Source organism: Strix aluco, chromosome 19 (genome assembly GCF_031877795.1).
Source record: "Strix aluco isolate bStrAlu1 chromosome 19, bStrAlu1.hap1, whole genome shotgun sequence".
NCBI lineage: Eukaryota > Metazoa > Chordata > Aves > Strigiformes > Strigidae > Strix > Strix aluco.
This window is the reverse complement of record NC_133949.1, coordinates 7,903,651-7,929,133: the sequence shown is the minus strand read 5'-3', so window position 1 is coordinate 7,929,133 and position 25,483 is coordinate 7,903,651. Positions and strand designations below refer to the sequence as shown.

The following is a 25,483-nucleotide window of genomic DNA, read 5'->3' as shown; positions in this document are numbered from 1 at the left end:
CAGAGGAGCCTCTGGCACATGCTCACGTCATGGAAATACTCAAGTAACCACAATTTTCTCTATTGCTTTTTGGCTCCGGTTCTTCAACATTTCTGAACTTCTAGCCCAGATCTCCGCTACCTGTTTTCCAGTGAGGTGACTGGTACAGACAGCAGCTCGATCAAGCAGTCGGTAATTTTTTTTTTTTAATATAGGTTAGATATACTTTCTACCTCCAATACTACCAACACTGAGATATAAAAAAATATGAGTCACAATACCAGCAAAAAAAATAAACATCAGATGCACAATAATAAATGGAGGTGAGATGGGGGGTTGGTGCTTTCTGGGTTTTGCTGGGTATAAATATTGCACTGGGTTGGACTGAGCCCCAGCCAGCTCGGTCCTGCTGCTGCCTGCCCACCCAGCCATGGGCCCCTCTCCTCCATCCCTCCCTGCTTTCCCAGTCCTCCCAGTCTCCCCAGCATCAGCTGTTTCTCCTGCCCGAGGTGTACCGAGTGACTTGGAGGGGCTGCTTTCATTGCCTTGACCCCACCTGATATGCAATGGGAGGTCATCCATGAGTGCTATGTGAGAACCAGGGGAAGGGAAGGGGAAAAAAAGGAGGAAAAAATGAAAAAAGAAAGAAAATATTAAAAAAAAAAACAAGCAGAAAACCCCATCCTTCTGATAATCACAACCTGCCTTAATATTTCCACCTTGTAATTGAGACTGCGAGCGCCAGCAGTGCTCCCGGAAAACGTCAGACCAGCAGCTCAGCTCCGGGTCCCGTCCCGCTCCCAAGCGCGTCCCCTCCGGACTGCACGGCCAGCCGGTCACCGAGCAGCCCAGGACACACCGGCCTCCTCCTCGCACCACTGCTGGGTGGGATTAGCAGAGAGCCCCGGGCAGGGAGCGCGGCCCCACGTGCCAGGGCTGCCCAAGTGCCCCAATGGGCTTTTCCCGGGGAAAAAAATTAAATAGGAGTTTTAGAGCATCTTTGTGCGATGTCAGCACCCAGACACCCAGCCTGACCTGCCGAAAGAGGTTTACCATTCTGCTTTTACTACCCTAATTCCCCATGAAGTACAGCTTAGGTGTTCCTCATAACTTCTTAATAGGCCTTTTAACAACCCTGAAAACATTAATGGGGATGGGGCATCCACTGACCCACCAGGTGAGCTCGATGGACCAAGGGAAGGATTTTGCGGCTGATCCAGACACAGTGATGCCACGCAGGGAGGAGCCCCTTCCCCAGGAGCGAGGCTAGACCAGCTGGGTGAGAGGCACAGGGTGCCTCTCAACATTTGGCTCATGGCTTACAAACAATAACCCTTAAAACAACATTTTGGAGGGGCATCAGCATCCCAACCGATTCTGTAAATGCTGCACATAGGAGAAAAATCAAAGCTGGCTCCTCCAGAGGTTTGAACATATGAAAAAGCATCAACCAACCTCATTTTTCAGGACCATGAAAATGAAAGCATCTCAGGGTTGCGTGCAGCCCCGCGAGGTTTCTGACACCTTTCAATAACCAGTTCGGATCCCCATGGCAAATCACTGGAGGGCAACGGGAACACCACTCTTGGGGGAGGCTTTGTGCATCAGGAGGGCGCGGGTCAGCTGTGCTCACCCCAGCTCTCAAGTGCTCCATAGGGCAGCTATCATCACCAGAAAATAACCACCATCTGCTTTAAGTTGCCCAAAGTTGGGCGTGCTCTGCCCTGCTCCATGCCAGCATCTACAGTTCTGGGCACCCAACAGGCATGTCCTGGGGGAACCTGTGCAAGAAGCATTGCCTGGGCTGTGGCTGTACCAGGACAGCCCCAACCCGCAGGACAGGGGTGATTCAGCACCAGCCAAGGAGCCTCCTGCTTTCACACCATCCCTTCTGCAGGAGGAGATCAAATGCAGAGTGAAAAGGCAGCGACTTGGACGCTTCTCAAAAATTAAAATTCTCCTTGGCAGGAAGAAAGCAAAAGCAACACCAGGCGTCGGGTGATGCTTTTTACTCAAGAAAAATGGTTTGGAGGGGAAGCTTTAAAAAGAAAAAAAAAACTTACTTACAACATAAATATCAATAGTATTTTTCAGAGATTTACCCTGGAGGGAGATGACCATAGAAATGCAACTCAATAGCTTAAAATTGGATCTGGCAATTAGAGAAGTCTTAAAATACACAGAAATACCAAAGTTGCTAAAAAGGACCAAGAGTGAGCAGCCATGTGGCTGCACGGGGGATGGTGAGGACTGCACCAGGTGGGCCAAAATGCTTGGCTCCAGGAGAGAGGCCAAAATAGGCACCTGAAATACTGGGGAAGAGGATTAGCCTGGGGGAAGGGGGAAGTTTGCTGCTAACGGTGGGTTTGGAGGACCCGCTCCAGCCCCTTTCTAGAAACAGTGCATCCCAAGCCAGCATCCACAATGCATCCAACCCCTCCTAAATTAGCATTTTGTAGCATTAGTTCCACCACCCCCAGCTTTAAAGCCAGCAATGAAATAAAAATATTAATGAAATAACACTTGTGCAACAGGGGAGGCAAACCCCAGGGGTACACATGAGACCTACATGCAAAATCCCTTCCCCACCAGCACAGCCCCTGCATCTCTTCACCCTGGAAATTTTCCCTCCCCAGTTCTTTCAGCATTTTAAAATCAGACATCAGTTTTTCTGAACGTTGCTCTTTATTCACAATTTTTTGTGAATATATTTTGCAATATGTGAATATCATAGGTATGAAAGCGAGTAACCTCAGAGGACAGCACAGGGATGAAAATCCTGTTTCCTTTTGTCCAATTAGGAAAATTTTGTGTAGTCTCTCCCCAAATTTGAAGGTGCTCACAAGGTTTTAATGCCTCAGCATTTCTCCCATGGGAAGGGATTTGGAGGAGGAGAAAAAAAAACCCCGTAACATGTTTATGAATCAGACTGTTAAGCGTGTGTTTCGGGGGTGGAAAAGGTGGGCGATGCGCAGAGGAACAGAGAGCAGAGTTAGATGAGTCAGAAAATGCTGCTTTTCCTCTCCTTAGCGGCATCTCAAATATTTCAGCATGAAATAGAAATTTTTTTTTTTTTTTTTTTTATTGTCAGGAGAGAGTTGGAGTGTAACCTTGGCTGGTTAGCAACCGCCGGCAGCTAATCCGACGTGAAGTAACGCACCGCAAGTAGAGTACGCACAGGGGCGCGTGCGTGCACACGCGTGTGCCCATGGAGGTATGGACACATGCACGCACAGCCCTGGGTACAGGCTGAAAATGAATAATATAGCCGTGGGGTTTGCTGCTGCTTCTGGCAAAGCAGGGGCTCGGATGTGTGCTCCCAACAAAGAGCAGAAAGCTCCTCATGAATGAGCCTCTGTGGGTTTCAGGAGAGCGGCAACACATCACAGGCTGGATTTGGGCTTGGGGATGTCTCCTCCTCCCGCCCAGGCAGGCTCGGGCACACACATGCGAAAACACACACAAAGGCTCTGAGATCCTGAACTGAAGCTTATGGAGACGTAGAGAGGCGCGTTATAAAAGAAAAGCCAGTTTAGTCACGAGCTTTGAGTTCGCCCAGTGCTGAAACTAACTCAAATAACACTTAAACCAGCCATCACATAAATATGGTTACTATTGCACCTTGCAGAGAGGAGTGGGAGGTTTTGAAGAGCATCAGGTACCACGTTGGGGGTCAGCCCTGGGAGCAGCGAGGGTAAAGGAGGGGATAGGCGAGACCCCAAGGAGGGCTGACGGGCAGGGCCCGATCCTGCCCAGTGGCATTTCCAACAGCAGACAGCAGCAGGGCTTCTGCTCCCAAGTCAGAAGAGATGAAATGCAAGAAGAGATAAACGCCCCTATGCTGCAAGCAGCCGAGCACTTGACTCCACTGACATTCACAGTCCATTTAGGTTACCGATGAAGCAAATAAAATTATGCATATGCATTAACACTGGTGATATCCTGCCTGAAATGTACGCTCATTTACACATGGAAATCCATTTAAAAGAGAGAAATCACAGCTATATTTAAAACAGAAAATCACTTGACTGTCCGCAGGGCAACTCCCATTTACATCTGTCATTCCTTGGCAAAACTGAAATCATGTCAGGGTAAATTGTGCCCCTGGGTTTACATTTAGAAACAAAAACATTTGCACCCCTGCATCCTCCCGCTCTGACCATTATAAAATAAGAGATGTGCATTTTTTACGTTTGCGGGGGGTTTGGGGGTTTTTTTTAAGGTTTTGGGGGTTTTGGTTTTGTTTGTTTTTTTTTTTTTTTTTTTTTAAGTGTTGTGGTATAAAAACAACTTGTGGAGCTCAGTGCTGGCAGAGGGGATGGGGTGTAGGGGAGTACCTGCCCAGCACATGTGGAGCATCCAAAGTGTTAATTAGTTAAAAATTGACTTTGGAGATTCAGAAGCCTTTTGTGAATTGCCATGGTGAGACCCAAACGTTCTGCAGCTTCTCCAGTTTCCTTGGCAAATGAAATGGCCATGCTGACAGCACCAATGACAGATCTGAAACGGGAACAAGAGCTCTTCCTAACAGAGAAATATCTTCTTCCAGTCCAGTAATCTATACCTCACTGCTTGGCTGCCAAGCCACTAACTGGAGATATTAAATAATCAGTATTGCTCTCTGTTTCCTCCTGCAAATGTAAGTGTGAGCACTGGAACTGAAAAAGCAATTTTAGGCTTCAAAAGAATACTCCCTCCAAAAAATATATATATTTTTAATATAAAACACACCAATGGCCACTGCTTCTCCCTTAATGTTGCAGCTCGCTGCAGCTCGTATTTTTGAAATGCATCAACACAATAAAAAAAAGCAGACAGCCATTCTATAAAGTGTGTCGGGAGGCAGTTTTTAAGAAAGATGATGTGTTTTAGATTGTGATTCACGACCACACTGGCAGTTTGATTTCAGGTTTAGAAGGAAATGAATGAACGTGAGACAGGAGGGTGCAAAAATGAAACTAGCTGGAGCTGAAGGTCTGCTCTGCGCTTCAAGCCACACAAGATTTGAATTTTCTTCCCCCTTCTGCACGAGCTCAAGCAAGTCACCAAACTGTCCCACACTTCCGCTGCTGGAGCTTAACCTACTCCTAAATTAAAACGCAATTCAATACAAGTCACCTTCAAGACCGGTGCTCCAGTGCAAGCCCAGGTCACCATCCCACGCTGGTCCCCACAGCAGCCTCACCCGAAGCAGCTCTCCCAAACGGGGCACCCAAGGGTACCCCAGTGCAGTCGGGGAGGTTGGCTCCTGCTGCCACAACACAACCTGCAAGTTCTCACCACGCTGAAAAAAAGGTTATTTGCTTAACATCGAGCTTTTAAACCAAACACACCACATAGGGTCCCATATTGCATGATTTTAAGCTGTGCTAACTTGTCCATATGTCATTCACGCCACAATATAAATACTGCACAAAAATCACAAAAATACAGAATTCTTAACAGTCTTCAACCACATTTTCACCGATGGCTGCACTGCCCATGTTACTGCTCTCAGTGTCCACGAACATCACTGCAAGTTGTGTTGTACAGGAGATACAGGGCTCTGCGTTAAAGGCAAAAGCCACGAGACATCCCAAAGTCAGAAGCTCTTGCAAATCAACAGCCCGCAAGGAACCCAACGCTGGACTGTATGGGAAACAAAACTGTACAGAGGCGAGCACAGAGTCATCGCTTGACAGAGGAGGAAGGAAGAAGAAAAAAAAAATCAAAAGACAAACTAACTGCCACCACTAACCTTTTGCTTTGCACCTATTTCATACATTCGAGCCACCTTTTTCAAGGCAGAGAGCTCAGTACCAGCGAACAGCACATGCCTGACTCAGCGATGATGATTCACTTGGGCAAACAGGAGGATGAAGCCACCGTGAGCCCCACGACAGCGACGCTCGTAGATGACATGCTGCTGCATGGCACAGACCGCCTGTCATCCCCCCATAGGGCCGAGGGACAGCACAGAAACGTTGGGAGCAATTACACCTTGAAATCAGACCGAACACCTGTTTGCTAAGGATGTATTTTGCATTCAGGCCCCAAAGTCGAGGGATCGCTCCCCTCCCAGCTAACCAGACGGGTCCCCAGCTGCCCTCCTCCAAAATCAGGTGGGACAAGGGCAGGCGTGATGCTCCACTGCTTACACCCCGTGCAGAGTGCTCCATGGTGCAAGCTCCCACATCCAGCCCTAAGCACGCTGACTCAGAAAACAGAAGAGAAGCTGCCCGGTACGGGGAGGGCCAGCAGGATGGGAGACCCCCCCACAGCCCAGCACGCAGGGCTGCAGCTGGCAGGGCTTGTCTGAAGGAGGCACAGCCCTCTGATCCCACCTGACACAGCCCTCCCAGGGAATAAAGATGCCGACTGCAACCCTGCCAGCATCTACGGGGGCTTCCCTTAGCCTCATCTATGAGGATGCAACAAGCTCCAAGCCAGGAGAGAGTTTACACACTTATCTCTTCGCACAACTTTGAGAAAGGACTCGCTACTCCAAAGCCCTGGAGCAAACTCACCCTAAAACCCTCCTGTTTCCGTATGCAGAGTTAATGACCTACGTCCCGTTACAGCCCAAACAATCAAAATCACTATTTACCCGGGTAGGGCCAGGCACCCCAGCCAGTCCCTCCCGTGCACACCGAGCGCTTATAAAACAGGAGTTTAAAAATCCCCCTTATCAAACCCAAGAAGATGCCGAGCTGCTCAGTGAGGGTTCCCCGGCCCAGCGCAGCACGTCCCATCACCCCATCTCCCCCTGCCACCCCCTCCTCTCCCTCGGCAGCACCCGCGGCCCAGCCAGGGCTGTGGCGAGCCAGGAACGGGGTCCCCCCACCGCAACACCCCTTGCCTCGATTTTGGGGCTTCCCTCTTTCACCCACAGGCAATGGGGGAACTTCCCCCTCTCTTTCCTGCCGACACACCCGTGTCCCTGCCCACTTTCGGACGCTCCGTCAGAGGCATTAATACTCCGCTTATTACCCGTCCGTACCCCCCGTAATTAGCCCTTAATGGAAGGCGGCAAATATTCCCCTAATCAACAGGTGTCCCGCGGCACAGCCCCACGGCTCCTCCGCAACCCCCGGGGCGGAGGGGGATGCTCCAGGGGGGCCCCAGGGCAGCATCCCGGCCCTTCCCGGTCCCGGTCCGAGCACGGAGGGAGGAGGGTCCCGACGAAGCATCCCAGCCACCCCCGGCGGGATGCCGGTGTCCCGTTAGGGCTGCCCCATCCCTCCCCCCCCAACCCCGGCGGGTTCCCCACCGGCAGCACCCCCCGACCCGGTCCCGTCCCGTCCCCCCACCACTAACCATTGGAGCCGTACTTCTCCCGGTGGCGGCGGACCTGCTCCGGGCTGAGCCCGCAGCTCTCGCTCACACCGAAGCGGCGGAGGACGTCGAGCACCGGGAGGCTGTGCGCCGCCTCCATGCCCCGGCCCGGGGGGATGCTCGGGGAGGGGAAGGGAGGGGGGGGGGGGGGACACGGAGGGCACACGGGACGCCGCTCGCACGGCGCTGCCTCGGCACCTCTCCGCCCGCCGCCGGGCCCGCCTCCTCCCGGCGGCACCGCCCCGCCCGCCGTTCCCCCGCCTCCCCCGGGGCCGCCGCGCCCGCCCCCGCCCAGCGCCGCCCCCCTCGGGGCAGCCCCGGGGACCGGGGGGGGGTGTAGCGGGGGTACCCCCGGGCTCCTGCACACACCACCCCCCCCCCCCCCCCCCCCGCTTTTGCAGCAGCCCAGGCTGCGAACGTGCGTCTTTCCCCCCCGCTTTATGATCTTCCTTTAATTATTTCCAATTCTTTTTAATTATTTCCAAACTTGTCGGAAGTGATGCTGGCGGCCAGGGGAATCCTCCCGCCGAAAGGGAAACGTCCCCAGGTTGCTGGTGCTCGTTCAGGAGATAAGGGCAGGGGTTGTGCAGCCCCTGCTCAGGCAAAGCTGTGCGGGGAGAGAGGGGCTCCCCCCATCACCCCTTTCCCAGCCGGAAGGTGGGAATGACCCAAGCCCGCACCTCCCATCCCGCTGGAAGCAGCCAGGGTCATGGCCATGTCCCTCTGCAGAGCAGGAGCAGTGTCTGATGGCAGCAGGAGCCCTGGGAACAGGGATCATTGCCTGACACTTGTTAAAACCCCCACCGACACTGTCCCCGTCGATGCACCGTATCTGGAGAGAGGCAGCTGGGCTGCGCCGCCTTCGTCTTTTGAAACGTGAAATGTAAAATGTCACCGCAGGGAGACGCAGGAAGGAACCAAGGCACCTCGCACATGGTAAATCCTGAGCAGCAGTCCCACGGTGCGTGTCCCGGACATCCCGGGGCATCCTGCTTCACACTGCTCAGCACTCCTCGTCCCCGCAGCAGAAGGCAGAGCATCTGTATTCCAGCGAACAGGCTCGTTCTGGAGGCACTTGTGTTTTTGCAACGATTCAGCACAACACGGCTGGCCTCAGCCCCTCTCGCTGCCCTATTTATGCAGGCCCCCCCATCCCCTCCTGCTCAGCTCAGGAGGGGCCAGCACCCCAGTTGCACAACAAGTGCTTTACATCTTTCTTTTGCAACACTTGTTCACAACGGGCTACTTAAATGACTGTTTCTAGCAGCAAAATGACTGTTTCTAGTAGATCCCCCATGCAGCAGAGACCAGCAGCAGCAATGTGAGGAGTTACTCTAATCTGGAAAAGGAGGGTTGCTCCCAAAATCCATGGGTGCAACCCAACTAAGGGTAATGACCACCCCCTCCTCTGCAGGACTTTTCCACGTAGTGCACCTAACCAGGCTCCTCACTCCAGCAGTTTTCCTGTGACCCGGCTAAAACCCGCACCCAGCGACTGTCCCCGTGTGAACATCAACTTCTGACTTTTCAGGTACTTCCAGTTTTCCCACTGCACCTGTTGCTGGAAGAAGCGAGTGGCTGATGGTAACTGGCACTGCTCTCCAGCTGAAGGTGGAGAGGCGAGACAGCTGGGGGGTGATGAACCCAACTTCTGCGGAAACATACCCAAAGCAGAGCCCAGAGACGGCAGCGAGCACAAGGAAGTGGCAGCAGACATCTCGGGGAGGAGCTCTAGCTTATTTATTTCTATGTAGATTCATTTATAGAAAATGTTTCGCAGCTCCCACTGGAGCAGAGGTACTGAAGGAAATGTAGGTTCATTTTTTTTAGTTTGTTAAACTCTTTTTTTTCGGATCACCACAGCCAACAGCGTGGGAGGCGGAGGGGTGCTCTCGCCGAGCTGCAGCCCAACGGGCCCCCCCGAGCGGTGCCACAGGACCTCCTGCAGGAAGCACAGCTCCCAGCCCTGCGGTCTGGCCTCGCTTCAAGCTCTGTCATTGTATTCATCTGCTTCTCGTGACCATTTTGGGGGGAAAAGTGGTGTTTCTGCTGCTGAGTCCCCTGGGCAATAGTGCTGAGCTTGGCTGGGGTCTGCCCCGGGGCTCTCCAGCTTACAGGGCTGAGCAGTTCCACCAGGTGCCTGAGGAGAACTAATGCAATCTGATATTAGTAAAATATGACATGCTCTTGGCAAGGTGCACAGAGGACTTAATGCAGTAGACGAACCCCAAAACTTAGGAGCTGCCCTCAAAGCAGCTGCTTTAGCTGGGGGTCAGATGAGACTCCTGCATCACCTGCTTACAGGCAGATGATCCTCGTTACCCTGCTCCAGGACAAATGTGCTGCCCCTAGAGCGAGGTTTTTGGAAAGAGGGTTCTTTGTCACCTCCTGGGTGTGATTTAGGCAAGGCCCTACACCACACGCTGCCTTCATCTGCACCCGAGAACGTGAGGGTCTGATTTAAGCCTCGTTGTGCAGATGAAGAGCAGAGGTAAGACACACCGAGGTCAAACTGTGTGACCATGTATGTACAACCAGGAGACCCTCATTTCTTTCCCCAGCATCTCCTGACCCCTTTATCACATTCTGCAACTGCAGCAGTTCAGACCACAGGTCCCTCCAGCCCAGCAGTGGCTCCCCAGCAGTGACCCACCCCAACCGTGAGCCCCTACGACCAGGCAAGGCACAGGCAGGCACCTATGGTGTTTTCCACCAGCACCCTTGCAGCATTTGAGCCTTTTATTCAGTGACCCCCAATGATCAATCCTCCAAGCCCTTGCCTCGGCTGCCCTGGGGACATGCTGCCTCCTGCCCTCACCGTGCCCTCAGGCAGGGCACCCCGCAGCTCTGCTTGGCACCGCATGAAGACCCACTCCTGTTGTTCCTGCTCCTCCCAGTTCATCAGGTGATTCCAGTCCTTGTACTGGAAGAGAGCACAAAGACGATGCCCCAGCTCCCAAAGTTAAAGTTTGACAAAGTTGGGAGCCGTTGAGAACAGAGTTACAAAGACAACATCTGGCAGCCCTCGTAATAGGCGGCACCTTTGACCCCACCTATAATTAAAATTATTAGTGGCTTGAAGCCGTAAACTAGACAGTCCAACAATCACCAGTGAGGGAAAAGGGTCTCTAATGAAAACACCCTCAGTATTGTAACAGAAGAGCCTGTGGCCACTGGAGTGAGCTGGGCTGGGGGGGAGTGGGGTTCCATCCCTGGCAGCCCCCCCCAGTTTGGGGGATTCCCTTCTGCAGCACAGCAGTCCTGAAATGAAAGGCAAACCTCCTTGTTTATCTTGGCTTCACTCAGGGTAATAAGTTTTGGAAGTAGACAAGCTTAAGAGGGTCATAAAAAGAAGAAAGGAGTGGGTTTAACACCTCCCAAGCTTCTGAGGAGGTTTTTTAGCTGCGGCTGCAGTGCAGGAGGGAGAGCAGGGCTCAGCTAGTGCTGACCAAGCACTGTATGAGGCACGGAAACCTACAGCCAGTTTTGATTTTGATCTTGTTTCTACAAAAGGAAATTGGGACTAATTCTCCTGAAAGCTGTGGATTTGCACTGCTGTGCTCCTGGGCTGGGGGCGAGGGGAGTGGGATGGCCAGAGCTGCGCCAAAGCCCATCGGAGCCAGCAGAAAGGCTGCCAGCAACGCTGAACCGACGCCACGCTCCTCGCCCCAAGGATTTTACAATCCATGGAAGATTAATCTTTTGTCTCCACTTTGTTCCTCGGAGATGGGGAAAAAATTATGTTTGCTGGAAAGGCTGAGAGAGCCGCTTGTGTGCTGGTAACCAGCCCTGGGCTCCGGCTCCAGCTCCGGCTCCGACGCGCGACACGGAGCTGGATATCGCATGCTAACTGAGCCTGAGCGCAGGCTAACCGTGGGTTTAAGGACTGTCAGTGGCAATTATGGCTTGAAGGATGGGAGAAAATGTACAGGGCTTTCAGTGGACTATTTCATCCTCTTTGTTTCTGCGGCAACACTGTTTAGGGTCCCCATCTGCACTCCCCGCTCAGGTCAAGTTCATCTTGATCCAGAAGGGAATTACGAGTGGGTGATGGATGCAGGAGCCAGCCCTTGGCGTGTGCGTTTAACATCATTTCTGGAATCTCATTTACCCTCCCCTGCACACACCTGCAGCTGCACACTTATATGTCCCCCACCTCCCCCGTGGGTTTTTCCCAAGAGAGGAGCTGTGAGCCCCCCAAAAAAATTCAGGGTTAACTGCCCCAAAGAAAGAGGCTAATGCCACACAAGGAGGTGTGAATCTCTTCTGTCAACAGCTCTCACCTTCATAAAGCCACCCCGCTTAGGTGAAGCTGCCTGTGTGCTGCTCCAGCTCCCTCCCCGGGTTCTGGGGCTGTCACCCAAAGTGACATTAATTAATTAAAGGTGACAATGCCATTGCCATCCGCTCCCAGGCTTTCTCTCACCACATCCCCCCAGTTCACGTGCAGCGAATCCCCATGCACAGGGGATAGTCAGGAATGGCTTTTTTTTCCACAGCAGCTTAGATATTTGCTTTTCCTATGGAGGAAAAGTAATAATACTCCTTGAAATAACACTTTGAGGCTTTTCTAAATGTTACATGCCGGCCGACCTTTCAGAGTCAGGCTTAGGGGTTTAATTTTAATCCCCCAGCCAGGACTCCCAGCAGCTGTGGGCCAATCCTGCTCCCCGAGGGCTGGATCCAAAGAGCACTGAAACATCAATCCTCACCAACACCACGCTCAGGGCTGGAGCTCTGGTATTTCCACCCTTGCTGGAAATATATACATACTCTCGACTGTGTGCCCTTTGCTGCCCTGTGCACCTTGAGGTGGTGTAGGAGCGTGCTTACCATTGGGATTTTTGGAGCATAAACGCAGCCGTGGAAGGTGGCAGGGAAACGCCAGCCCTGCCACGCGTCCCGCTGGGGTGCAGGGACGATGTGGATTTGCAGCACGGGGCTGCAGCCGTCCCGGCTCCGCAGAGCCCACCTGGGGCCGTGGATGCAGACAGAGATCCTGGAGACAGTTGGCTAGCACAGGGTTCCGAGGCAAGCTAGGGAAAATGAGGAGGAACAGTCTGTACGGACAAGGCTTTTCTGTTGGGAGGCAATGGATGCACAGGGCAGTCACCCCATTTTCCAGCTCTGCTCCCACTGCAAATGGCTACGAGGAATAGGATTCCCAGTGTCAGACCATATTTACATTGGCAACTATAAAGCGTATACGTTGAGGTTGCCTTTCCTTTCATGTCTCTGTCTGTAATTAAGCTGGAAATGGGGCTTTCCTAAGTGCAATGCCCCAACTGGGGCATCTCTCAAGCGATTGCCCAAGCTCTGCCAGCTGGAGTTGAGCGAGGATCCTGCGGCGTTTCTGAACTCCCTGGCATTTTCCCCACAGCCAGCAGCAGCACACTTAGGAGCCTCTGTTTATGAATCCAGACCTATACTGGGCATTTTTTTTTTTTTTAAACTGTATTCCAGTCCCTTTCAAAGGTAGGAAAATACATTAATATCCATCGAAGGGGGAACACCGTGACACTCGCTCTGACGCTCAGATGGGTTTTTCCCTGATGCAAAATACCGCTTGGAAAAAACCCAGCCTTTGTGGCGTGTCATTCCCGGGGTTTTTGTGGGAGTTTAGGAAACAGCGAAAGCAAATAACACAACAGGAGGCTCCAAGGCAGCGCTGAGCAAGCTGAGAGCCCGGCACGTACCTGGGGCTGGGCTGATGTTTGAGGTGGTTAATTCAGCCCTTTCACTACGGGCAAAATTTCACTCCACATTTCCCTCCAGCAAAAGCACAAGCCAAAAATGGAAAAACGTCTGGTTTTAACTAGGCAGGATGAACGATTCCGGCTCTCCATGGAGATGCAACGTTCACCAAGGGGAAGGTAAGGGCTGGCCAGCACGCTTGGCGCTGAACCAGCATCAGTGGGGTTTTGCTTCTGCTTCTTTCCCATCTACGCGCCCTTTCTCTCTCCTACCAAGCAGGAATTACACAATATCACAGTGTCAGGAACTGGCCCACTCCGACCGCAGATCTCCCTCGATAGTGGACAAACACATCATGGTGGCTTTGAAGCCAAAAACGCCCGCAGGTCGCATCCCTCCGGTGCAAACCAGCTGCAGCACTGCCCGAAGGGATGCCCTCGGCCCTCCTGCATCCCGGCCTGCGGAGGAGGGTGCCCATCCCAGCATCAAACAGCCTTCTTAGAAGTGAAGGGGACATCAGCACCCAACATGCTATGTGGGATGATGTGCCGGAGCTAGTTTTTTACAGTGCAGTTTCTTTTTAAGGGTGATTCCCAGGTCTGGAGGGTGGAAAATGGGGAGAACAGGGGTTTCGAGACTGCACCAAGTCCTTCCCGCAGTTTCCTAGGAGATTGGAGATCAGCTGCCCATGATGAGTGATGCTGAAGGGAGGACTGGAGCTGGCTCCTGCCCTGCACCAGCTCTCCCTGCCTCCTGTCCCCCTGCAAGCCACCAAGGCCATGCTGCTGAGCCCTGGGACTGCCCTGATCTCAGACAGCAGACGAGCTGCGCAGGGAAAAATAATTTTTTTTAAAAAAAATAAAAATTTAAAAAATGTTTAAAATGAAAAAAAAAAAAAAAGGATTGAGAGGGGCAGGACCCATGCACTGGCCAGAGGGACACAGTCCTTGCAGTGGAGGAAGGGAGCCAGGACGTGGCAGCTTCAGCTCTTCAGCTGTGGAGGTCCCACTGTGGCTGTCACACCCTGAGGCCGAGGAGGGGACCCTGGATGTGGTTCACTAGGATGGAAAATAAACCCCATACACAGCCCGGAGCCGAGCTTTGCAGGGTGGTGAACATCCCTCCTTCCTCCAGGCTCTTTGCTGCCTCCAAACTATCAGAAATGTGCCAAAATGGGACATTTGGTGGCATATTTTCAGCCATGGGGCTTGGGGAAGTGACCTTTAGCAAGGATGGGAACCCCGGCCCAGCCAGCCCTGCTATTTTTAACCAAGTATCAGGCCAAGTGATGGCGGGTTTCCTTCCTCTTTCTCTTTCATGAGAGCTGGAAAGGAAAACCAGACAAACCCCCACAAACCCTCCACTTCGGGGCAGGGAAGCCCACAATTAAAAAAAAAGCTAACCCAGCACATTTCTGTACAGCATGAGGATGGATGTTTCAGGCTGCAAATTTCTCTGTGAATCGGGAAAATACGGCAGTGACTTTACTGATGCTGTTTTAGCAAAAAAAATACAACCAGAGGTAAAAGGGACCAGTTTGTCTGGGGAGTCAAGCTGGAAGGAACAGGGGAAAAATAAAAAGCAGCAGCATTATTTTTTCCAAAAGTCCCAGGATCTTGTTTCAACACTTCCTAAACAAAAAAAGGGAATTGTTCCCTTTAAAGCAACACAGATTTAGCTCTATTTAAGAAGTGGAGGAACTAAACCCAATAAAAATTAAAGGTTTCATTTGTTGTATCTCTCTTTCCCAAAATTTTTACTTTACTTTTTGTCTTTAAAGGAGAAGCCAAGCCACCACCACCCCAGTTTGATCCCCACACCAAGGAAATTTCTCAAACGTCTGAAAACTTGCCATGAATTACCAACACACTTACAGCTCCAGGTACATTGATACCCAGAAACACGTGGACCACATCCCTGCCTGCAGTATGGGCAAGTCAGGACCAAAATCCTGTTGTCTTTGCCCGGAAAACACAAAAATGTTTTGCATCAAAAAGCTTTAGAGAATTGGCTGTCAGTTGGTGGTGTAATGACTGTATATACAGCTTCTGATAGTGTCTGTGTTTTGCAGGTAGTCTGCAAAAAAGTGAAAACATTATGTGGAGTGTGATATATATGTATTTAGCTATATATAACTTGCAAATATATCGAGCGCTACCTACGCGCAACGTAAAAGAAATTGTTTGCCAAATACTTAACATGCTGCTGTCGATTTCTCCGATTCTCTTCTCTGAAAAAAAAATATATCCTACATTAATCAGAGAGCAAATACATAGCATGAGAGGAACAGCTTTTGGCTCCGCAAAGGAAGAACATGTGCGATTGCTCAGTTCGTTTTGGTTTGGATGCCGAGCCCAGAAATGCTGTCGGCTGCTCATGCTGAAGGCGGTGGCCTTTGTGGCAGATGTAAAGCTTTTGTCCACCATTTTTGGCCTGTTTTTCCAGCTTAAGGGATTGGTGATGGTTTCCTGGCTCAGACATCATTCCTGAGCATCCCTCCAAATCAAGTCACTTTAGTTGATCTTACTTTTTTGCTGGGCTTGGACCAAGTGGGTTCAGGCTGTGCCTGTGCCCAGAAACCAGGGGCTAAGGAGGCAAAAATAAAGAGAACAACCCCCAAAAACCAACCCTTTGAAATTCTCCTCTTTGCATGGCTCCAGGGACCGGGGCTTTGGGAGCAAACACGTTCCCGAGATGTACAGTAACACAGCGAGCAATGGCCCTGGTGTTGCCTCAGCGCCCGGCCGGGATGACCCTGGGAATGCTCAGATGGACTTGCCAGCTTCCAGCAACGCAAACTATGTCTTGGCCGTGTTTGTGCGGGTCCAGCCTGGGTCCCCAGCCAGGGCCACCATCACTGGGGACACTTCTGCTGGCAGCAGCTCAGGCTGGAACTCCCCCTCCTACAGCCTGACTGCTGACCCCAAATCTCATGCAAAGCCGCTGTGGCTTCACCAAGGGGAAACACCCCATCTTGTCCTTCTCAAACCATGGGCCAACTCTGACTGCTTTTATTTTTTATATATATATACTGTTTATAAAGGCACAGATTATATTGCTCTTCTTCTCTTGCTTACCCGAGCGCAGAGCTCGTGTGGCTGCTCCATCCCAGCAGGTTCCCTCCATTCCTGGGTTTTCCCAAAAGATAGTTCTCATTTGCACACAATTCCCTGCCATGGCAGGTGGCTCCTGGGGATTTCTGCAGTGCCGAAGCCTTTGGGACTGCGTATGCATGAAAGGGGGGAGCTGAGAGGAAAAGGCGGCCTCCTTGCCCTGGGTGATCAAGGGGCTGCAAAGCAAATTAGCTGCCGAAATGTCCCTCTGGCTCATTGGGCAGGGTTGAGCGGGGGCTCTGGGATGGTGGATGGATGGAGCCAGGCTTCGCTCACCACCCCCGGCACCGGCGCGGCGGAGGCTGCCCTCGGCGTGGCGTCACTGCGGTCGGGATGTCGGGAACAACCTTGCCACAAAAATCGAAGCCGGGAATCTGAAAATAAAAATATCACACATGATTTCAGGCTTGCTGAAAGCATGATTGACTGTTTAATTCCCCCCCCACACACACACTCCTTTCCTCCCAACCAGGGTGACTCAGCCCTGGCACGGCCGCGGAGGCTTCTCCTGGCTCCTGCCCTCACCGCGAGAGCGGAAAACGTACCCTCTCGTAAACGCCGGCAGCGATAATCAAGCCCAGCACTCGCGGGGCCAATTGACTACTGCCAATTAAAACAGAGCCGGCGGCACTCTCCCACGCTCAGCCCAGGCGGCAAAAGCACCCGCTGCCGAGAAAATGCTCTCCATCACCCCGGGATTCCGCTGCTCCTGCTGAACCCCAAACCGAGAGAGAGCCAAGGATGCTGAGCGGCTCTGCTGCTGGGCACGGGCACACGAGGCAAAGGCAGCTGCCTGCAGGACCTGGTGAGGTGGGAAAGCCAAAAATCGATGATGCTTAAAATGTCACCTGGCCAGAGCGCTGCTGCCGTGCGATGGCCTCTGCTTCCAGTGATGGCCATGGGAAACACTCCCCATCAGCCCAGGTCTGTGCTGGGCTCGGTGCTTGGCAGGACACTAAACAATAAACCCCACAGCTCGAGGGAAAAAGATGAGCCCCTTGGGATAACCCATCTCCCAAAGCCATTTCTTTTACTCCTGTGCAAAGCTGCAAAGAGGAAAAGCCAACAACGTGCAAAGCATTGGTCTTGCACTGAGGAACTAGAAAAATACTGTCAAAGGAAAACGGGCTCCTCTGGGGCTCGCTTGATGCAGGGCTGCCTGCTCGTGGGGCCGTCAGGCCAGGATGGTTTTGGTTTACTTTGATTATTTTTAGTATCTGTAAGTCTTCATCATTTACTAAGCAAAAGTTACCCACTACAGGTAGGGAAATAAACCCCTGACTGGCCCGGCTCCCCTTCCCGGCAGCGAGGAGCAGTCAGCAGATTTTAAAGTTCACCTTTTGCCGGTGGCGTCGCTGCTCCCAAGCCCAACCCCAGCGATTAAACAGAGTCAACCCCAGCCTCGTCCCTCCGCTGTCTCATTCCCACCTCCCAGCTGTAGTTTTGCGATGCTATTTCTGCTCCCTTGCTCACCCCAGGGCCGTCAGGGGGAGGGCAGAAGGACGTGCTCTGCCCGCAGCCACAGCCGCCACCGCATTTCCCCACTTTTGCCACTTTGTGCATGTCCCCCTGGGCTGTGGCCGGTGGTGCAGGACCCCACTGGCACCCTGCAGCCCCGACAGCATTTTGGGGCTGCGCTGTCCCCCCTGTGTGGGGGACGAGCGGTTTCGTGCGAGTCGGTGTGCTGCGTGCCTGCCTGCCTCTTCTCCTGGAAGTCTCTCACACCAGTCTTGGCTTTTACATTCTTTTTACACTCCAAGTTTCTAGCTGTAGACATACAGTGAGTGCTCTCCAAATGTAAAACCCAGAATTCATGCATTTAGAATCCAGAATTTATTAAAAAAAACCCCAAACAATTCTTTGCTTTAAGGTCCAGTCTCTGAAGGAAGGACCACACAGGGCATCTGCAACCAGTGGGATGGGGCTGTAGGACTTGGCTTCCTTCACCCCCCTGACCTGCAGCTCCTCGCCGGAGCTCGGCTGTGCTGGAAGTTCCCGCATCTCCGAGGGATCGCCAGGAACCCGACCTTGACCGCTCTCAGCTTTACACAACGGCAGCACGAAGCCGGGCTGGGAGAGACCCTGCAGCCACAGCCAAGTTTTTTCCACTGTGGGTGGATTTTCCCTGGGGAGGTTTAATGCAGCAGGGAGATGTTTGCTCAGCCCTGGCCAGACCGTGCTGGTGTCTGCAGGCATCCAAAGGCCCATGGCTCTGCACGACTAAACACCCCCCAAAACTCGAAAGCAAAGGCCATGGTGTTTCACTGCTGCTTTCCCAGCCTGTAAAATGACTCTTGCCTACGAGGTCAGAAGCTGTCTCCCCACCAAGTTAACCTGATCACACAAGATCACGAGTGCCCAAGTGCACTTTAAGTAAAATACAAAGAGCCAGACTGACTTTTAAAACATAAGCATCCAAAGGTGCATAAAGCCTAAGAGGGTTTGTAAGCCACCAGCCTGCATCTCGCTGAAGACAGAGTGGAGCTGAGCCCTTGTCTCCCACATCAGAGGCAGCCTGTGATAAAAAGAAAAGAGTTAAAAAAAATAAATCACAAGAACATTCGCTGCTGGAAACTGCTCATGGGAAGGGCGTGATGTCTGGAAGGAGCCTGTGCACACAACGTGTGCCAAGAAAGGGGATGAGATGTGGTGTCTCCACATCCATGCTCGGTGCAAGATGCAAAGATCATCCCCCAGTTTGGGGCCACACCGGGCTCCTGGCTGGACACCGCTGTGGCCACCACGAGCACCCTGCACGCCAGCCCCAGAGAAGCACAAACCAAACAGTTAAGGAAATTTAATTTTAACATGGTGAGGAGGCGGCTCTCTGCAGATGGCATCAATACCAGCTTCACTGCCAGCTCCACGGTGTGTCATCGGTTCTGCTCAGCCTTAAGTGATGCAAATATAGAAAACAATGTCATTGTTGCTAGGATTTTCGGGCTTTGGCTGCCTGGCCAGGCTGAGAGCGTGCGGTGATGCTGGGGAAGGACGGCCGTGAGGAATGGTGTTATTTCAGAAGAAGAGGAAGATGAGTAACTTTTCCAAAGGCTGAGTCCTTTCAGTGCACAAATGCATTTTTCAAATGGCTCAGATCTCAGTTATCAGTAACGCTTTTGGCTCCTGTGGGTCTCAAGGACATCAAAGAGTGTGTCTGCTGTGGGTTTTGGGATGGTGGCAAGAGCCACCCCACGTGACCCCACGCTCTGGGTTTGCTCAGCCCCAGCCCTGAGCTCTGAATTCACGGAAACATCTCATCGTCAAAGCACAAAAATGACCAAAAATTGGTATTTATAAAACACCAGACATCCCTATTTACCCCTGAAACTCTCCCCTAGCACCAGATCGACCACATCAGGGCAGCCACGAGGGGCAAAGCCCCAATGAACCCCTTCATGTCTCCCCACTGTGTCCCACTGAATGGTCAACACAGGAGACATGGCACAAGGCAAACACTCCAGCAGCAGTGACCCCATCTCAGGTCTGCAGCTGCTGCCCCAGCAGCAGCAAGGACACGGGACAGTGGCTTTGCCCCAGCCTTGCCTCTTGGCCTGGCAACCTTTGTGCCACAGGAGCCAGCCCCTGCTGGAATTTTCCCAGGGCATCTGTGCAGGCACGGCGGCAGGTTCCCACCTCCGCAGGCTGCCCACAGGCAAAGGCACCTGCAGCGAAAGATTTTGACTATTCTGCTCCCAAAAAGCCATCCATTTCCCCCACGTCATCCAAATTCAGCTGGCTGCAGAGCTCCATTTTTCTCCTTGCTGTCCCGCAGCAGCTAGCAGCAGGCATTGCCCTGCCTGCCCAGGGGTTGCAGTAGTACAATAGGCAGCTTTGGATTTCCCACACCCCCCAAACCAGCCGTGAATACACCCCGCACCCTGCAAAGCTGTGCCAGCGAGGCCATTGCACAGCCCCAGGCTCCAGGCACACCGAGGACCAGAGTTTCAGGGCTATTTTGACCGCTGCGAGGCTCACCATGCTCACGATGTTCCATCTGGAAGCATCTAAAGCACCTGCACTGGCTCCATGGGAGGTCTGGGACTTTTTGGAGCCTGAACCAGACTCTTTCAAGTCCCTGTTTTGCAGGGGCAGTTGTTGGTAACACCATCGCTCCACTCAAAAATGGGATTTCTCTATGAACAGCTCTGTGCCCGATGACTACCAGCTCCAAAATCACGCTGGGGGGCACCCATTTCCCGGAGGTGATGCACCCTCCTCGCACACCCCACACTGCCCGTGGCAGAGCCCCGCTGCAGGGAGATACCAGGAAAATTATTTTCCACCTAATTAACCGCTGATCCCCTATAGTAGGGGAGAGTAGTCAGAGTCTACTTTGATAGCAGTCAGAGGCTACTTTGGCTGGGAACTGCAAACCATCTTGCCCCGGCCGCCAGCAGCAGGACGCGGGGCGTCCCTGGCACGGGGCCGAGAGGATGAGGATGGGAAAGGCGAGGGGAATGGCCTTGCACAGGAAAGCCTGCGAGCACTCCTCCATCCAAACATCTGACATCCAGCCCCAGCCCAATCAGCTTCTTGTCCGTGAAAATACACAACCGTGACCTATTTCCAGGGAATGCTAGCGCCCGTTTAAACAAATCCCTGACAAATGAAGGCAAGAAACCATTTCCTCCCTATTTCCTTCCATTAGAAATGAAACCCTGCCGTTAATCACCAGTAAAGAAATAAACCCGCTAAATGATCTGACAGTGACTGCATGAGTCAGGTCCCTCTCCTCGAGCTCACCGCAGACCTGACCCCAGGCACAGCCAGGCTAATTCTGGCCCTGCTGAGCCAAACCATTGCTCTCTCCTGAACCTTCCCTACATTAAAAAAAAATGCTGTCGAGGGATGTGCTGGCTGATGCTCAGCCCTGTGTGCACCCCCTGTTTTATATACTCCAAATAATTTAATTTTACACTCCAATTAATATTTTTCTTTTTCCCTCCAGGAAAAGCTTGTGTGCAAGAGCCCTTTAGCGAAAAATTAGGCCCCACACTGCGTACATGATACTCCTGGGGAGATTCCAATTGGACACAAAAGGAAAATTTTTCACAATGAGAACAATCAGCCACTGGAACAATCTCCCCAAAGAAGTGGTGGATTCCCCAACATTGGACACTTTAAGTGTTCCATTCAGCTGGACAGGGTGCTGGACCATCTTGTCTAGACCATGATTTTGTGAAGAAAGGTTGGGCTAGATGATCCTTGAGGTCCCTTCCAACCTGCTATTTTGTGATTCTATGAAATATTAGGGTCTCTTATCAAGAACTGTTATTTTGCAAACCCTCCAGCAGCCTCCAGCCACAGTGACCATTTCATCCTGCTCCCTGCCTGTTCCCCTCTGAAAGCAAATCCCACCTCCAAGATGGCAGCAAGCAAATGTTTCGGTGGCCGTGATGGTGCTAAATCCCGAGGAAACAGCCGGTCCCTGGGACACAATGTCCCGGCCAAGGCTGCCAGGAGCAGCTTGCTGGTAGACAGAACAATTAGCTCCATCAAGGAGGAGAGCAGACACTGTTTTGCAGAGGGTGTAGGAATTTTTCCTTCATTTGCAGACTTGGCTTGTGGAGATAACTTTGGGTTGGTTTGTGGGGTTGTTTTGAGCCAGATTAGGATCTTTCTTGTGCACCATGCGTGGGGCTGTTTACTAAATGCTGTTGGCAAAACACAGCCCACCACAAACCTCAGCAGCGGCGTGCTGGATGCATGCAGCTCCCAATGCCGGCTGCAAGAGAGGGTGCAATGCCTTGCTCCGACATCAGCACCAGAGCTGGCCGGGCAGAGGGGCCTTCTGCACCCCGGAAAGGTGTTAGGAAATCGCTCAAACCCTGTGCAAAGCATGCAGCATATGCCCTTTTCCCAGGCCGATTGGCTGTTAGCAGTGATGCTGAGGGACTGAGCACACAGAGATGTCCTTGTTTCTGCAGCTGGTCAGAGCGATGCCTGCACTCCCCCGTGAAACAGGGGGGGCTCATCTCGCTGGGGTGCTGCGAGGGTGAGCACGGCACAGACCGTGTGGTGCTTATGCCGTGGTGTTCATGTTTTACCTGCGGGGTCACAGCCGGATGGTTACGCAGCTGTACGATGGTGATGTTGGCAGGTTTTCCCGGCCCTGCTGCTGCTCAGCCTCCTCCCGCTGCCTCCTCCAGTCCCACCATACCCACGCTGGGACCGTCCCCAGGAGGGAACCTCACAGGAAAGCCCAAAAGGGACATCCCCACCACCACCACCCCACTGGCGAGGAGCTTGGCTGCTGCCCTTAAGCTTGCAGCCCCAGCCCCCCTGTGTCGGGGAGCCAAAACTTGCTCTAGCCCAGTGTGGAGCAAGACGTTTCCTGCTCCGGCGCTTATCTCCACAGCCAGGCAGCCTCGAGGAAGCTGAACACCCTCACACCGTTGCTCGGTGGCTGCTGGCCAAGGGTGCACTTGTGTTTCACACAAACACGGTGGGGCCGGTCACTCCGGCTGTGGGCCTGGCACAGGGGGTTCAGTCAGCAGCGTTCCGGGGCAGCAGCGTGCCCCTGTGAGCAGCACAGACCCAAGATAAATTATTTTGACCTGATTTCGCTCTTACATCATGCAAATCCTCATGGACACATCCTCGCCATGCACCTGGCAATCCCAGCCCTGTGGATCTTGATGCTCCCCCAGGGAAAGCCTTTGGGGGATGCGCTTTGGGGCGTTGTGGGTCCTGCAGTTTGGCAGAGGCAGCGTCACGACCCCGTGTCTGTCGCTTCCCCGCACCTGGTCCCTCCCTGGTCACCTCCTCGCGAGCGCTCCACAGGATGCCAGCAACGGCAGCGGGGTGCAGACCGAGCACAAACTGCCACCTCTCTGTCTCGGGTGGGCAGTGGAGTCCCCAGAGATACCCTCACCCAGGGCACATGCAAAGCCCCAAACACCCCCCCCCCAAGTATTAAACCTCTCACTGATGCACCCAGCATGGCACCCGCTGCACATGGCTTTGCTCCTGCATGAGAGCTCTCAAGGGGGAAAAGATGATCCAGCCCATGTTGTGTCCCTAATCCCCCACTAATGAGCCCCACAACCCACTTTATAAAGGTCCAGCAGTGTGACCCAAACCTCGGGCAGCTCATGGGACATGTACCTGTGGAAAAAAAGATGGACCATGCCTCCAACGGCTGGGGCAAATCCCTGGGGGTTTGGTCCTGTCTTGTAGCATTGGGTGACCCTGGCACGGGATGACTTCCCATGGAGGCCAACAGACCCTGACATGCGCTGCTGAGGTCTTTCACGAGGACATCCTTGGGGACAAGGCACCAGAGCAGCTGTCCCTGCCTGCACACCCACTGTGAGGCATCATTGCATCGACTTATGCATGTATTTTAGCAGACATGCTAAGAGGCAGGCTGGGAATGTCAGGAGGAGACACGCTGAAGGCAAACCCTGTGCTCTGCGAGTGAGATCTGACATTTGAGGTCCCCAGGTGTCCCCGGGGCATGTGAGTGGTACCGGGATGCACCCCAAGCTGCTGCTGCAAAGCCTTCAGCAACCAGCCATAAGCAACAAACAAGCGTGAGCCCCTCAGCAAACCTTGGCTGACCACTCACAAATAGAAATAGCAGGGAATTTGCTAAATGGATTGGGCTGGGAGTTGTTTATCTCCGTTAAAATACCCACGTACAGGGGACGCACACCTACAAGGGCCCCTCACCCCAGTGCCACCAGCATTTTGCAGCGTACAACCGCCCCGGTGGCATGAAGAAACGCCAAGAACATGCAAAACCTCGATAAGGTCAGTGGGTAGGAAATGCAGCCGAAATCCTTGAGTTTCGTAAGGGGGTTTGACAATAGCCCAGAGAGCTGCCAACTTTCCTTTCATGCACTGAGCGACAAGTGTGCTCGGAAACTTCAGGCTCTCTGCGAAGAGCTGAAAAGAAAAAAGTTTGCTGAAGGAGGGAGTTCTGGCATCGTTTTCTGAATTTCAGCTAGTTTTGCTGTGAGATGGTGAGAAATGTCCCCTCCAGCACAACTGAGCTGGGGGCTCTCCTTGCTCATCCCCAGCCCAGAAGGGAGCAAAGGAAATAAATATCATGAAATTCAAGACCAGAGGGAAAACACAATGTTTCTCGATAAATATTTAGGCTTTTCTATAAACTCCCTGCTGCAATGTCTCTCATCGCAGCCAGGCACTTTTGCATTTCAAAGTTGGGATTTTCAATGCAAATGCTGCTGAGCAGCCAAACCTGGGCCCTGCCGTGGTCCAGGGGACTGAGGGTGCAAGGGCATTCTCGGCTCTGCTGGCCACCAGCCATGGGTTTTGCTTGTGGCCAAATCCTCAGTCCTGCTGGAGGATGGGATGGAGGTGAAAATCCTCTGAGGAATTTGCTCAGGTGAAGCCTTTTCCTGTCCCTAATGGAGATGGGGGTCTACAAGGGTTGGAGAGGTGATCACATCACATTGCTGGGGAAAAGGGAGCTTTAAGCCCAGAGTCTTTATCTAGCAGCAGAAATGGGTGAAGAAGAAGCATATTCGGGAGTTGAGCTCTGCAGTGGGTTTGTGCCCTAATAGGGGCTGCAGGTACCCAGCTCCAAAGCCCCAGTGAAACATTCTGTCCCCTGAGAGGATGCATGTGTCCCCAAATCCTCCCTGACCCTCCTTCGTGGAGGCTGGGGACCTGGCATGACCTTGATTTGGGGCAGAGCCAGGAAAGACCACAGGGTCATGCTGTCCTGTCACCCCCCGTGGGGACAGGGGTCCCATCCTGACCTTCCCAGGACAGCAAACAGCATCCCCAGCCCCGGCAATTAACATCCGCACGGGTCGTTGGGTTTGCAAAGTGTTTGGGATTTGCATTTCATTAAAATTAAGTGCTAGGAAAATAAAGGCATGCCAGTTCCTTATTGCAGCTGGGCCAGGGTGAGGAGGGCGAGGTCCAACGGCGTGACTGGCACGAGGGAAAGAGCGGGGAGAGGGAGGACAAAACCCCCGAATTCAGTGTAAAAGGGGGCGAGGGCAGGGGCTGGAGCAGGGGCTGTGACCTGGGGAGGCTGAACGCCAGCCAAAGCAAGCACGCCCAGCGCTCGGGATGACTCGCAGAGCTTGTTGGGCTTTGTCCTCTCTGCTTCAGCGCAGAATTTGTATATGGAAAAAACATGCCAGGCACACGACAACAGACCCGCTCCATCTGGATAAATAGTTAACCGAGTAGTCAAAATCACTGGTGCTACGAAACAGCTGCTGGGACAGGAGACAGCAGTAGAGGAGAAGCATCACTGGAAAAACGGGATGGGAGGAAGGAAGTGCTCAAGCGAGGGGATGTGCCAGAGGGGAGGAGGGAACAGGCAGCGGCAGATGGCCCCGCGTGAGCTGAGACCCCCCCCAGCACTGCCAGGGCACCCCGGTGCCCCCTCCATGGCCTCC

The 25,483-nt window shown here is 52.9% G+C and overlaps 1 protein-coding gene and 1 long non-coding RNA gene across 5 annotated transcripts in view; both read right to left on the bottom strand.

Moving 5' to 3' along the window:
• The window catches only part of ATP2A3 (ATPase sarcoplasmic/endoplasmic reticulum Ca2+ transporting 3), a 59,712-nt gene extending 52,251 nt beyond the window's left edge, over nt 1-7,461 (bottom strand). For 2 of the 4 annotated variants that reach the window (XM_074844883.1, XM_074844884.1), the window contains exon 1: nt 7,276-7,459. In XM_074844883.1, coding sequence (XP_074700984.1) covers nt 7,276-7,393 — 118 coding nt within the window. In that variant the 5' untranslated portion in view covers nt 7,394-7,459. Of the gene's footprint in view, nt 1-7,275 lie in introns of all 4 variants that reach the window. The other 2 variants (XM_074844881.1, XM_074844882.1) reach the window with 2 other exon arrangements.
• Nucleotides 7,462-16,090: 8,629 nt separating this feature from the next.
• Nucleotides 16,091-22,290, bottom strand: LOC141932225 (uncharacterized). The gene is made up of 3 exons (XR_012625776.1): nt 22,148-22,290; nt 18,499-18,615; nt 16,091-16,474 (listed from the first exon to the last, which is right to left on the bottom strand). It is a non-coding gene; the product is annotated as an uncharacterized LOC141932225 (long non-coding RNA).
• Nucleotides 22,291-25,483: the final 3,193 nt, after the last annotated feature.